General features: G+C 35.7%; 1 protein-coding gene and 1 long non-coding RNA gene across 4 annotated transcripts in view; both read left to right on the top strand.

Moving 5' to 3' along the window:
• The first annotated feature begins 717 nt into the window (after window positions 1-717).
• LOC102596449 (uncharacterized) lies at window positions 718-4,077 on the top strand. Of its 3 annotated transcripts, XR_001474061.1 has the most exons (5): window positions 1,001-1,080; window positions 1,451-1,507; window positions 1,791-1,912; window positions 2,391-2,899; window positions 3,957-4,077. It is a non-coding gene; the product is annotated as an uncharacterized lncRNA (long non-coding RNA). The 3 variants fall into 3 exon arrangements; XR_001474060.1 differs by lacking the exons at window positions 1,001-1,080; window positions 1,451-1,507 and adding an exon at window positions 718-945; XR_001474062.1 differs by lacking the exon at window positions 1,451-1,507 and having other exon boundaries at window positions 987-1,080.
• Window positions 4,078-6,693: 2,616 nt separating this feature from the next.
• Window positions 6,694-12,597, top strand: part of LOC102605200 (cell differentiation protein RCD1 homolog) — a 15,077-nt gene continuing 9,173 nt past the window's right edge. Inside the window, exons 1-2 of the mRNA XM_006352572.2 lie at window positions 6,694-6,882; window positions 8,028-8,159. Coding sequence (XP_006352634.1) covers window positions 6,694-6,882; window positions 8,028-8,159 — 321 coding nt within the window. The remainder of the gene's footprint in view (window positions 6,883-8,027; window positions 8,160-12,597) is intronic.

Consider the following 12,597-nt stretch of genomic DNA (forward strand, 5'->3'; position numbering starts at 1 on the left):
ATCTGTTTCCAGTTTATCATAAGCAAATAATTTATTTATAGAAACAATTTTTGATCCTAAAATTATTTCTACCTTTTCTTTTGATTTTGATAATCTTTCTTTATCTCCTGTGATTCCTATCATAGAGATATTGCTTTTATTTAAATCCCAATCTTTTATTAAAAAAGATTTTGCTAGACTTGCTTCTGAACCATTGTCTATTTGCCAACAGGTTGTTAATTTTGTATCATAGAGTGTTATTTCTATGAAAACCGATACCTTGAAAACTGTTTCTTTAGGCATTAATTTTTTGCTATGAAACTAAACCCTAAACCCTAAACCCTAAACCCTAAATATATATATACACATACTTGGTACTTATAAGTTTTAACATTGGGAGGAGTTACATACCGGAGTAGGAAAAAAAACACCGTCATAAATTCGATTAAATCTATGTAGAATATTGTTCTGTTTCTAGGCGTGTATTTACAGCTTAATTAGGATAGTTGTATACATCGGAAGAAGCCATGAAGTACCGCCTACGAGGAACAACAAGAAGACAACAAAAATTGTGTATACCCTATGAAGAAGCACACATGCCAATCAACAATAGCTACCTCTTGGTCATCATGCATGCTTCTTTAGAGACGTTCATTTACCGCTTAATTAGAACATCTATGTACATCTGAAAAAGCGAAACACCGCCTATAAGAAAACACTTGTATAAACAACAAGGAAGCACGAAAAGACGAATATAGTCCTATGAAGAAGCACACATGATGACCAAGAAGGATATATTCGTCTTTTTCGTGCCTTTTATTCTTGTTTAGCTCATAGGCGGTGCTTCGTTGGCCTCTTTCCATGTACACATCTGTCCTAATTAAGCACTAAATACACTCCCGCAAACAAATAGCATTCTACCTAGGTTTAATCGGATTTACTTGGCCGTGCTTTTCTCCTGCTCCGGTATGTACCTCCTTCCATTGTTAAATTTGCTTCCTCTGTGTTCTATTGAGTCCTTCTACTGGTTTGATTTAGATTTCTTCTGTATGTTTCAATTTTGCTGCTGCGTCGGCTTTATCTCTTTGAACTGAACTTGAGGTAATTCAGTGGCGGATCTGTTTGTCTGTGCGAGTTACGCCTGGAAAATCTGTGTACCTTTCTTATTTTGCCTTTTTTTAATTGAAATTTGCTGTTTTATTTGTTTGTTTAATCTTCAATTTGAGTCGGACTGTGTGAATTGAGTTTCAATTGAGTATCGCCGGTGGTATGATTATCAGATTTTTTCCCCTTCCGGCAGCTCTACAGCTTTTTCCTTTTTTTTCTTGTCCGGGTTTACTTGTCAATAAACTTTGTGTTGACAACAGGATGCACTTGAATAATTTTAATTAACCCTCTATATATGCAAGCTACTGCCTTAATGAATTGGTGCGAACTAAATTTTCCACATTTGTGATGCATCATGCTTCAGCTACAACTACTTATATTATTGGAGGTTACCCTCTTTTCTCATGTTCAACTGGCTGAGGTTGGTTAGTTCAACCAGTTACTTGTTTAATTTGTTTTTTCATGCATTTGATTTCATTTCTCACTCAAATCTAACTACTTTTCCCATGGCTTCTCCTCTGTCTACTACATTTTGTTTGACCTCAATAAACTTGGGCAAAATATCAGAAACAATGATTATTTTATGAAGATACATACAATGAAACATCAAGAACCATTTTTCTCATTTCATGGCCAGTTATTACAATGCAGCTGATGACATATGAATATACCATGACTTGTTTTTGTTGTTGTTTTGCTCACAGGTGCCATTTGAGCTTGACTCACACATGATAGTGGTATGCTAACAGCAACGGTCTCGGAAATGTTGGCTGAAAAACTAATATCCATGACGGCTGAAAAAGTATATCAAATTGTCGTTTTCAAGGTATACACATATATAGCACTACAATTAAACAAGCTTCTCTCCGTACTTTCTTACATTACATATAATCCACATCAATCATTGCCAGTTGCCTATATCAACTGCCAGTTTGCTCATAAGCTTTTCAGACTTAAGCTACAAAAGCCGTTATTCCCAAAAGCTTGGCACACTGATTTTCTCATCCTGCCCTGAAAAGAACCCCTCAACAACTGCGCTCCTCAGCGAGGGAACTAAGAAGCAAAAATTCGAACCACCCACTCATACGAAGAAACAATAATTAGCATTTTACATTTTTGAACTGCTTATTCCATAATTTGTTTGTTCTCTTACAATACCACATAGGTAGCAGAAAAACCATAGTTGAGTGCGGCCAAAATTCAATCACATGGTTTGACATGTATAGCTGGATTTTGATTGCCTATACCAACGTCTTATAATCAGCCGGCTCAATGAAGTTTCTCCCTTTTTGTGTGAATGACAGGTCTATGTCTCCGGTGTAGAATGTGCAGTTGCGAGTGAATTTGTTGTTGCACTTTCTTCTGTTACAGGTCAGTTTTTTTCCCCAGGAAAGCACGGTCTCCGTGCATACTCGTTCCGCCAGAGAATTGCGCGGTGGTGACCGACGGAAATAGGTTGCGTCGCTCCCGCCGAAGGAAGAAGTTACAAACATGGCGATATCACTAAGGGCAATGGGAGAGTTATTGAAGTATTGATTTACGAACAGGAAGCTCCTAGAAAATGCTCTTACTCACTCTTCCTGTCCTAATTCAGCTTCTAATTACCAGTGACTCGCGTTCATCGGCAACGCCGCTCTCGGCTTAGCTATTTCCAGTTATTTCTTCGTGACTTACCCTGACGTTGACTGTGGTAAGCTAACTGACCTCTCCGCTGCCGATGTGAGTACGGAAAAACTTATTAGAGCTGCTGTCCGGCACGGCGAGCTGCCTCTATAAGTGCCTCAGCCGTGATTCGGCAATCCTCGATGAGAAGGTACATACGAGTATTTAACTTATATGCATCTACTTCACATTGTTGTGTAGTTTAAGTTTTGTTGTATTTTCTCCTTCCGTCCCAAAATAGTTGTGGCTTTTGGCTTTTGAGAGTCAATTTGACTAATCTTTGGAGCTAAATTGGATTGCAATAATTTGATTTTTTAAAATTGAAATTTAGATATTCCTAAGATATACATACAATACTATAAGTCGCAATTCATCTTATATCAATGTGGTGAAAAGATATGTCTTTAAATGTTGGTCAAAGTTCATATATTTCACAATCGAGAAGCGGATAGTGACAAGTATCTCGGGGGCGTTGGGAGTAACTATCAAAGTATTTATATAAGCATATAATAAAGTGTGTTTACAAGTAAACATTTCAATAAAAATTAAGACAAATCCACCTAGTGATGGTACTGGTCAGATATTGACCTCTGCCTCGTATATTAATGTTCAAAAATTGGGTAAAAAGCATAAATAACCCCTCGAGAATAGGGTGTAAAGGAATGCCCGTAATGTTAAAGCATGTAATAGGCTTTTTTGGATAAGTTTAGGTGGGTAATTTTGTGTATTTTTTTCTTCAAATATTAATTACATGAAGGAGGGGAAATGACAATTTTACCTTTTGAAATCATAAGAGGAGGGTAGACATGCCATCCCTTTTACACTTTAAGGTCTTTAAAAATGTATATATAACTAGATGAATGCTCAAAGTACAGTTTGACCATCTAAATTGTAAAAGACTCCTCCACTTTAGAGTGCAACTTTTTTTTTTTATAGAAGTAAGCAAAGCATAAAATATGAACTTGGGAGAACTCCTCCCAATTACTATATGGATTGCTCATGTAAGCAAGTTCCCAAAAATTACGAAATGTATTAATCTGAAAAGTTCTTGGTTTGGCTGGTCTAGTTCGGCAGTTGCATCTTATCCAATATGTATGTCTATTTTGTTTCCTTTTGTAAATATTCGAACTTCTAAGGCTGCACTTGTTTCAATAGTGAAGATTCCAGTTAGCCGTTGCATATGACACTTAATTTTCCTTTGGTAACAGTGTGTAATTGCGCATTTCTTGGCACCAGATTGTCAAACTGATTACAATAGTTCCTATGTGGAATTGTAATAGAGGAGACTTTGAATTTAACGTAAGTGAAGGAGTTCGTGATAATAATGCAACAGGAGGAGGAGATGGAGTTCTACGGAGGAACGATAAAAGCACCAAAAGTCCTTGCAGACATTGTGGAGTCCATAATGGGGGCTGTATATTTGGATTGTGGCTTTGATGTGAACAATGTCTAGGTGGTCAGTTTCTTTTTTACTATTTAAGTTTGTTTTGGCCAATTAATTTTATGAAAACTCTCTTTTCCTTATCCTGTCTAGTTTCTGGATTTAGAATACCAATGTATCAATCAACTATGCCTCAATCCCAGTTAGTTAGGTTGGCTATACAAATTCTCTATATCTATTACTCTAGATTTCTATTATAACTTGAAAATGTGATTATGTGGAATCAAAGAGTTGAGTCTTTCAGGCCTATTGGCTTTTAATAAGTGCTTCTAAATTACAGCCTCAACCTTAGTGTACAAGGGGTTTTAACTGTTATTTATCGAACCTGTTTTCATGTAAAGCTAGTTATGCTTGTATACTTTGCATCAAACTGACTCAAGCCATACCCCTGTTTAATGTTTGGTGACTTTTGCTGCAAGCTCAGTTATGTCTGAGTAGTCATTTTGTATGCTTGTTAATTTTTAGAGGCAAAACTTTTTTCCTCTAGTAATGTTTTTAATGTGTTATTCTACAATTGTTGAATGAAATGATTAAAAGGTATTCCTAAAACAAAATTTTCAATTGTGATTTTTTTGGTATTTTATTGGAACTCTTCTTGCTATTAAATTTTGTGCTTGTCCTAAGAATGTCACTTTTAAGCACATGTAAATTTTGGTAGCTTTTTCGGCGCAACCTTATTTATGTAATAGATTCCATGTTGGACATGGCAAGAGATTTGCACAATTTTAATTTTGACACTCTAGATTAGTGCTTCCACAAGCCTTTTATAATATTTTCACTTGTAGAAAAAGGTAATGTATGTGTGAGAGAGAGAGAGAAGGTGACCGTTTGAAATTTGAATTTCTTTTGCCTGAAGAACAATCTCATATTTGGGTTTCGTCTCATTGAAAATAAAATTGGGAAAGGAAGAAACGATGAAGTTTAGAATCTCATCATCGTAGAAAGAGTTATTTTAACTGAGCCAATATGATTGGTTCTAATAAAACATACAACCACCTATTTATAGTAGTTTTTGTTTACCATCTATGTTGGGCCCAGGCACAGAAACCATTAATTTGAGATTAGATTTAAATGACATAATAGTTTCTCCTCCTAGTGGCCATATTTTCTTTCGGGGTTAATGTCTCCTTGAAAAGTAGGCTCCATCTTTTCATTTACATACACCAACTACAAAAAAGCACATCAGAATTCTATTTTGGGATATTCCTTGTATATTTAATTCCAACTTTTACCCCAAATCATTTAATTCCATTTTTCCCCGCCTTGGATAAAGCAACCCAACATATACAATGAAATGACATAAATTGACTAGTTTCCATTATTGAAAAGACAACCTTGCAATGAGCTGAATATATATTACAACAAGGGATGCAACCTGCAACCCATGGGCCAATGTAGGACTAGCTCCCACTCCCTCCCCAGTTGGAAATTTCACCAATCTCTTTTATCATCCTAGACTCTTAAAGATGTGGAAAAAAACTAGGACTCTACAAGACATTTTTGAATTTTAACCATTTGAATTCCTCCGTAATCCCAATTGAAAGACCATTAAGATGTTTCCTTAATAACTTTGTTGTAAAAGGTCACTCAAATGCTTTCTTTTATTCCTAGCTTTTAATGGTGCAATGTGAAGCATAGGTAATGAGTTATTACTGAAGAAATGTGTGTGTGAACATACAAATGAAATACTAGAATTATCGTGTGGAGTGGTAATTTAGCTTCATGTGCATATTAGAGATGAGATAAACTCTAGAATTACGATGGAACACTGCTCAAAATACCTGTAGGAGTGCAACGATAGTACCAAATTAGTGCCACAACAAGGGGGCCAAGTGTGGGAAAAGTTACTTGTTTTGGAAAAGGAAAACAAAGGCAATAAGTATATTTAGGTAACTCTTAATTCTATTTAGCAGAATAACAAAATGGTACTCAATCCAAAATGTCAAAGTAAACCTCTTAAGTGAGAAGAATTAAAACCTTGAAAATCTCTAGAAGAGCATTTTCATGAAGATTAGGGTTGCAAAGAACAAACAGGAAGAACAACAAAATGATACTCAAACCAAAATGTCAAAGTAAACCTCCTAAGTGAGAAAAATAAACCTTGAAAAGCTCCAGCAGAGCGTTCTCACGAAGATTAAGGTCACAGAGAACAAGCACAAGTTGTTCAACGAATTGCATTTTGCGATCCTTATTGGGCGGTGCTCCGGCGCTGAAAGATGATGATGACATACCACCTCCTCCTCCTCCGAAGTTGCCGACACCGATGGAGAAAGATTGACGTAAGTTTGCCATTCTAAAGCTTCAATTGAATGTTTTTATCTTTTTCGTCCTTTCGATTATCCTACTTTATTTTCTCTCATTTTTCTTTTGCTTCTGAACTGAACAAAGACAGAATTCACTGTGAATTTTATCTTTGTTTAGTTCGGGCAAAAAAAAAAAGAGAGAAAATAAAGTATGGTTAGTGAAAGGACAAAAAAGATAAAACATTCAATTGAGGCTTTAGAATGGCAAACCTACCTCAATCTTTCTCCATCGGTGTCGGCAGCTTCGGAGGAGGAGCTGGTATGCCGTCATCGTCTTCCAGTGCCGGAGCACCCCCCAATAAGGATCGCAAAATGCAATTCGTTGAACAACTTGTGCTTGTTCTCTGTGACCTTAATCTTCGTGAGAACGCTCTGCTGGAGCTTTTCAAGGTTTATTTTTCTCACTTAGGAGGTTTACTTTGACATTTTGGTTTGAGTATCATTTTGTTGTTCTTCTAAATAGAATTAAGATTTACCTAGATATATTTATTACCTTTGTTTTCCTTTTGACAGAAGGAGTTGTTCCCGGATTTGGCCCCCTTGTTGTGACACTCATTTGGTACTATCGATGCACTCCTACAAGTATTTTGAGTAGTGTTCCATGGTAATTCTAGAATTTATCTCAGATGCACATGAAGCCAAAGTACCACTCTGCACCATTAAAAGGAAGCATCTAAATGACATTTTACAACAAAGCTATCAAGAATTTTTTTTAATGCTTTTCAATTGGAGTTACTGTGAATTGAAAATGTCCTGTAGAGTCCTAGCTTTTACCCCCTTAATATCTTGTAGATTCTTAGGATGATTAAATAGGTTTGTAAAATTTCTGGCTAGGGAGGGAGTGGGAGCCTGTCCCACATTGGCCCATGGGGTACTTCCCTTGTTGTATTTTGTACTCGGCTCATTGCAAGGTTGTATTTCCAATAATGAAAACTAGACAATATGTTATTTTCATTGTTTATGTTGGATTGCTTTATCATTGTCTGGAATAAAATGATTTGGAAACAAAAATACAGGGAAAATCTCAAAATAGAATTTCGATTTGCTTTTCTGTATTTGTTTTGATGTAGATGGAGCCAAAACCCCACTTCGAGGAGACATTGATTAACCCAAAAAAGGAAAGTATCAACTTTAGGAGGAGAAATTTTTCTATCATTTAAATCTAATTTCAATTTAATTGCTTTTGTGTCTTAGCCCAGCTTAGATGGTAAGCAGAAGCTACTATATCATATATGTAGGTAGTTGTATGCTTTGTTAGAACCAATATTACTGGTTCATTAAAAAAAGCATACAATTTGAATATACAAATGTATCTATATAAATGTATGATACGTTAAATTGAAATTGTAAAACACAAATATTTGTGAAACACAGATACAAATACAAAGAGAGTGAATGAAGTAGTGATTTAAGAACAGGAAGCTCCTAGAAGAAGCTCTTACTCAATCTTCCTGTCCTAATTCAGCTTCTAATTACCAGCGACTCGCGTTCATCTGCAACGCCGCTCTCGGTTTAGCTATTTCTTCGTGACTTAACCTGACGTTGACTGTGGTAAGCTAACTGACCTGTCTGCTGCCGATGTGAGTACGGAAAAACTTGTTAGAGTTGCTGTCCGGCACAGACTCTACAAGTGCCTTAGCCGTGATTCAGCAATCCTCGATGAAAAGGTACATACTAGTATCTAACTTATATGCATCTACTTCACATTGTTGTGTAGTTTAAGTTTTGTTGTATTTTCTCCTTCCGTCCCAAATTAGTTGTGGCTTTTGGCTTTTTGAGAGTCAATTTGACTAATCTTTGGAGCTAAATTGGATTGGAATAGTTTAATTTTTTTAAATTGAAATTTGGATATTCATAAGATATACATACAATACTATAAGTTGCAATTCATCTTATATCAATGTGGTGAAAAGATATATCTTTCAATGTTGGTCAAAGTTCATATATTTCACAATCGAGAAGCGGATAGTGACAAGTATTTCGAGGGCGTTGGAAGTAACTATCAAAGTATCTATATAAGCATATAATTGACAGTGTATACAAGTAAATATTTCAATAAAAATTAAGACAATACCACCTAGTGATGGCACTGGTCAGATATTGACCTCTGCCTCGTATATTAATGTTCAAAAATTGGGTAAAAAGCATAAATATCCCCTCGAGAATAGGGTGTAAAGGAATGCCCTTAAAGTTAAAGCATGCAATAGGCTTTTTTGGAGAAGTTTAGGAGGGTAATTTTGTGTATTTTTTTTTTTCAAATATTAGTTACATGAAGAAATTGAAATGACAATTTTACCTTTTGAAATCATAAGAGGAGGGTAGACATGCCACCCTTTTACACTTTAAGGTCTTTTAAAATGTATATATAACTAGATGAATGCTCAAAGTACAGTTTGACCATCTAAATTGTAAAAGACTCCTCCACTTTAGAGTGCAACTTTTTTTATAGAAGTAAGCAAAGCATAAAGTATGAACTTGGGAGAACTCCTCCCAATTACTATATGGATTGCTCATATAAGCAAGTTCCCAAAAATTACGAAATGTATTAATCTAAAAAGTTCTTTGGTTTGGCTAGTCTAGTTCGGCAGTTGCATCTTATCCAATATGAGTGTCCATTTTGTTTCCATTTGTAAGTCTTCGAACTTCTAAGAGCTGTACTTGTTTCAAATAGTGAAGATTCCAGTTAGCCATTGCATATGACACTTAATTTTCCTTTGGTAACAGTGTGTAATTGCGCATTTCATTGGCACTAGATTGTCAAACTGATTACAATAGTTCCTATGTGGAATTGTAATAGAGGAGACTTTGAATTTGACGTAAGTGAAGGAGCTTGTGATAACAGTGCAACAGGAGGAGGAGATGGAGTTCTACGGAGGAACGATAAAAGCACCAAAGCTCCTTGCAGACATTGTGGAATCCATAATGGGGGCTGTATATTTGGATTGTGGCTTTGATGTGAATGATGTCTGGTGGTCAGTTTCTTTTTACTATTTAAGTTTGTTCGGGCCAATGATCTCATGAAAACTCTCTTTTCTTTATCCTTTCTGGATTTCGAGTACCAATGTATCAATCAACTATGCCTCAATCCCCAATTAGTTAGGTTGGCTATACGAATTCTCTATATCTATTCCTCTAGATTTCTATTATAACTTGAAAATGTGATTATGTGGAATCAAAGAGTTGAGTCTCGCAGGCCTATTGGCTTTTAGTAATTGCTTCTAATTTACAACGTCAACCTTAGTGTACAAGGTGTTTTAACTGTTATTTATCAAACCTGTTTTCATGTAAAGCTAGTTATGCTTGTATACTTTGCATCAAACTGACTGAAGCAATACTACTGTTTAATGTTTGGTGACTTTTGCTGCAAGCTCGGTGATGTCTGAGTCATTATGTATGCTTGTTAATTTTTAGAAGCAAAACTTTTTATTCCTCTAGTAATGTTTTTAACGTGGTATTCTCCAATTGTTGAATGAAATGAATAAAAGGTATTCCTAAAACAAAATTTTCAATTGTGATTTTTTTGGTATTTTATTGAAACTCTTCTTGCAATTAAATTTTGTGCTTGTCCTAAGAGTGTCACTTTTAAGCACATGTAATTTTTGCCATCTTTTTCGGCGCAACCTTATTTATGTAATAGATTCCATGTTGGACATGGTTAGAGATTTGCACAATTTTAATTTGGACTCTCTAGATTAGTGTTTCCACATTCCTTCTATAATATCTGCCCTTGTAGATAAAGGTGATGTATGTGTGTGATTGAGAGGTCATCGTTTGTGATTTGACTTCCTTTTACATGAAGAACAATCTCATATTTGGATTTCGTCTCATTAAAAATAAAATTGGGAAGGGAAGAAATGATGAAGTCCAGAATCTCATCATCTTAGAAAGGGTTATTTTCACTGAACCAATCATATTGGTCCTGATAAAACATACAACCACCTATTTATAGTAGTTTTTGTTTACTATCTATGTTGGGCCAAAGCACAAAAACAATTAATTTGAGATTAGTTTTAAATGACATAATAGTTTCTTTACCTAGTGGCCGTATTTTCTTTCAGGGTTAATGTCTCCTTGAAAAGCAGGCTCCATTTGTTTCATTTACATACACCAACTACGAAAAAGCACATTGGGATTCTATTTTGGGACATTCCTTGTATATTTAATTTCAACTTTTACCCCAAATCATTTTATTCCATCTTTTCCCGCCTTGGATAAAGCAACCCAACATATACAATGAAATGACATAAATTGACTAGTTTCCATTATTGAAAAAACAACCTAGCATTGAGCTGAGTATAAATTACAACAAGGGATGCGATGTGCAACCCATGGGGCAATGTAGGACTAGCTCCCACTCCCTCCCCAGCTAGAAATTTCACAAACCTTTTTTATCATCCCAAGACTCTTTAAAGATGTGGAAAAAAAAACTAGGACTCTACAAGACATTTTGAATTTTAACTGAATTCCTCCGTAACCCCAATTGAAAGGCCATTAAGAGGTTTCCTTAATATCTTTGCTGTAAAAGGTCACTCAAATGCTTTCTTTTATTCGTAGCTTTTAAAGGTGCAGTGTGACGCATTGGTAATGACTAATGAGTTATTACTGAAGAAATGTGTGTATGAACAGGCAAAAGAAATGCTAGAATTACCGTGTGTAGTGGTACTTTAGCTTCATGTGCATCTGAGAGATTAGATAAATTCTAGAATTACAATGAAACACTACTCAAAATACATGTAGGAGTGCAACGATAGTACCAAATGAGTGCCACAACAAGGGGGCTAAATTCGGGAAAAGTTCCTTCTTTTGGAAAAAGGAAAACAAAGGCAATAAGTATATGTAGGTAAATCTTAATTCTATTTAGTAGAATAACAAAATAATACTCAATCCAAAATGTCAGAGTAAACCTCTAAAGTGTGAAGAATAAAAACCTTGAAAAGCTCTTGAAGAGTGTTTTCACGAAGATTAGGGTTGTAGAGAACAAACACAAGTTGTTCAGCGGATTGCATTTTGCGATCCTTATTGGGCGGTGCTCCGGCGCCGAAAGACAATGATGACATGCCATCTCCTTCTCCGAAGCTGCCGACACCGACAGAGAAAGATTGAGGTAAGTTTGCCATTCTAAAGCCTCAGTTGAATGTTTTTATCTTTTTCAACCTTTCGCTTATCCTACTTTATTTTCTCTCATTTTTCTTTTGATTCCAAATTGAACAAAGACAAAATTCACCGTTTTATTTAGAACTGCGACACCATAAATGACCAAAGCATGCCATTCACGTGTTAATGCCATCTAGGAACATTTCATAGTAATTTTCAAGATTGATTTGATCTTTAGTTTTTTCGGAATAAAACCAGTTACACATAAGGAAGTACGACACCTTTGGAACCAGTTACACATATGGCAACACTTGTCACATCTAGAACTTTTCATAGTTTTTGGTGCAGTGTGAGAAGACAACACCAGAACTTTTGGATGCGGTAAGAATAATTAGATATGAGCTTCACTAGGGTTATATTTTAAACAAAAATAAAAAAAAACTACTACAATATATTTCACTAGATTGTATTAGATATTTTTATAATTTTAAAGAATTAGTAATTTATAATATTAGTGGGACCATATATTTATATAGGAATCTTCTAAAAATATATTATCTTAAATCGCTGATATTTTTCACTGCTCGAGTCGGGATTGGAGAAAATATTATCTTAAAGAGTTTATTAATTGATCGGATATTAATTTGAAGAGTTTTTACTATATCTACGTATTGTGTCTACAAGTGCATTGGTTTAAAGCAAGAAAAATGTTTTCAACTTTTACATTGAAAAGAACATTGAGAAACATGTGAGATAAACCTGGAGGAATGTGACGAGCAGTTTTGAGCAAATTGTTTTAAGGTGCATGAGTCCAAGCACGGGTTGGGCTACCATTAAGGCTGGCAAGGGGACGGGGACGGGGACTGGGGGACGGGACGAAGGGGGACGGGACGGGACGGGGGACGGGGCTGGGGGGATTTTGCCGGGACCGGGATTGGGGGGACAAAAATAAGTCTCATCCCGTCCCACTATATATACGGGATGGGACGGGTTTTGGGGGGACGGGATGGG

Source organism: Solanum tuberosum, unplaced genomic scaffold, assembly GCF_000226075.1.
Source record: "Solanum tuberosum cultivar DM 1-3 516 R44 unplaced genomic scaffold, SolTub_3.0 scf00149, whole genome shotgun sequence".
NCBI lineage: Eukaryota > Viridiplantae > Streptophyta > Magnoliopsida > Solanales > Solanaceae > Solanum > Solanum tuberosum.